Source organism: Cajanus cajan, chromosome 4 (genome assembly GCF_000230855.2).
Source record: "Cajanus cajan strain Asha chromosome 4, NIPB_CcT2T_4, whole genome shotgun sequence".
NCBI classification, from domain to species: Eukaryota; Viridiplantae; Streptophyta; class Magnoliopsida; order Fabales; family Fabaceae; genus Cajanus; species Cajanus cajan.
Genome location: NC_138520.1, coordinates 45,453,460 through 45,455,649, shown reverse-complemented (window position 1 = coordinate 45,455,649; position 2,190 = coordinate 45,453,460). Strand labels below are relative to the sequence as shown.

Sequence of the window (2,190 nt, the reverse complement as noted above, 5' to 3'; positions counted from 1 at the left end):
CCATACCAAGTCGCCTACCCAGAAAGAGCGAGGTCAGACTCGTGTGTTGTACCTTCTAGAGGCTCAAAGTTTGCAAGCTTCTTCGTGAATCCGAGCCTCCTCTCTGAGTTCGTCTATTAGGTCAAGGTTGACTGTCGCTTCCTGAGCATTTTGTTCATTGTTGAAAGTATGACGCCGATGAGATGTCTCGCCGACCTCGACTAGGATCATGGCGTCGGCCCCGTAAGTCAGCCTATAAGGCGTTTCTTGAGTTGTTGATTGGGGGGTTGCAATGGTATGCCTAGAGAATGATGGGGAGCTCATCAATCCACTATCCCTTGGCGTTTCCAAGTCATTTTTTGAGTTCCCGGAGAATGACCTTGTTTGTGACTTCGGCTTGGCCGTTAGTTTGGGTGTGTTCCACTAAGGTGGGGAGGTGCTTGATACCGAGTTCTCGAAGGAAGCTTTTGAAGCTCTGCGCGATGAACTTCCTACCATTGTCGGTGACGAGGGAATGTGGGATACCAAACCTACAAATGATGTTCTTCTAGGTGAACTTTTGCACGTTCTCGGCGGTGATTTTTGCAAGTGGGCATGCCTCAATCCACTTGGTGAAGTAGTCGACTGCCACAAGGAGGAATTTGAGTTGACCTTTCGCGAGGGGAAATGGTTCGAGGATGTCCATCCCCCACTGGGCAAAGGGCCACAGGGACATCATTTTGTGGAGGACTTCGGGTGGTTGCCGATGTGCGTTGCCGAACTGCTGACATTCTTTACACCTTTGCACATAATCTTGGCAATCTGACTTTAGTGTGGGCCAGTAAGCTCGAAGCACCCTAGTTGTCATCGAGCGTGCCCCGGAGTGCATACCGCATATTCCTTGGTGGATCTCCTCGATGACGTAGGTGGCTTGGGACTTTGTTAGGCATTTCAACAAGGGAGTCGAGATGCCACATTTGAACAGCTCATCTCCGATGATGACAAACTTAGATGACCGTACCCTCGTCTTCCGAGCTTCATCTTTGTCTTCGGGTAGAGTTCCCTCTTTTAAGTAGCTCCATATACCCGTCATCCATCCTTGGTCTTCATTATCATTGGTATTGACGACTTTATCGTCTAGACTGGGAGAATTTAGGGTCTCTTGGATAATGGTTCGATGTTGCCCATGGCGCTTTGTGCTGGCGAGCTTGGACAGGAGATCGACTCTAACATTCTTCTCTTGGGGCACATGGTGTATGGTGAACTCACTAAAGGATGAGATCCGCTGGGATGCTACATGAAAGTACCTTTGTAGTAGGGTGTCCTTGGTCTGGTATGTCCCACTGAGTTATTCTACCATGAGTTTTGAGTCACTATTACAACTTACCCTTTGCACTCCGAGGTCGTGAGCCAACCTCAGTCCTGCTAGTAATGCTTCGTACTCTGCTTGGTTATTAGTGACTCTGAATCCAAATTTAAGAGACTTCTCTACGGTGACATTGTTGGGTCCTTCCAAAATGATACCTGCACCACCACCTTTAGTGTTGGAAGATCCATCAACGTATAGAGTCCATACCTGATTTTCTTCTGCTAGGGTTGGAGTGAGTTCAGCCACAAAATCTGCCAGGCATTGAGCCTTCAAGGGACCTCGACTTTCATATCGGATGCCAAACTCGGACAACTCCACTGACCATGCTATCATGGGCCCGGTGAGTTCTGGTTTTCTCAGTATTTGTTTGATCGGGTAGTCTGTTTTCACCACGACTTAGTGGCTTTGGAAATAAGGTGGGAGACGTCAAGCCGAGGTGACTAGTGCCAGGGCCAATTTTTTAATTGTTTGGTATCTTTTTTCTGTGTCTTGGAGGACGCAGCTGATGTAATATACGGGAATTTGGTTCTTGTCACGTTCTTGTACCACCACGGCACTGATTGCACTTTCAGCCACTGCCAAGTACAAGAGGAGGTCGGATTGATGATCTGGCCTCTGCAAAATTGGTGGAGTTGCAAGGAAACTTTTGAAGCTCTCGAAGGCCTCCTCACATTGGTCGATCCATTCAAAGTTTTTTGGCTTACGTAGCAAGCTGAAGATCGGTCTTGCTTTCTCTGCCAATCTAGGTATGAAACGAGAAAGAGAGACTAACTTGCCTGTCAGTCATTGGACGTCCTTGACTATTTGGGGACTTTGCATCTGTATGATGGCTCTACATTTTTCCAGGTTGGCTTCGATTCCCC

General features: G+C 47.9%; 1 protein-coding gene across 1 annotated transcript; it reads right to left on the bottom strand.

Annotated features, from left to right (window-relative positions):
• Positions 1-526: 526 nt before the first annotated feature.
• On the bottom strand, positions 527-1,660 carry LOC109808370 (uncharacterized). Its single transcript, XM_020371359.1, has 2 exons — positions 1,374-1,660; positions 527-1,301 (listed from the first exon to the last, which is right to left on the bottom strand). The coding sequence occupies exons 1-2, from the start codon at positions 1,658-1,660 to the stop codon at positions 527-529; spliced, it is 1,062 nt and encodes a 353-aa protein (XP_020226948.1).
• Positions 1,661-2,190: the final 530 nt, after the last annotated feature.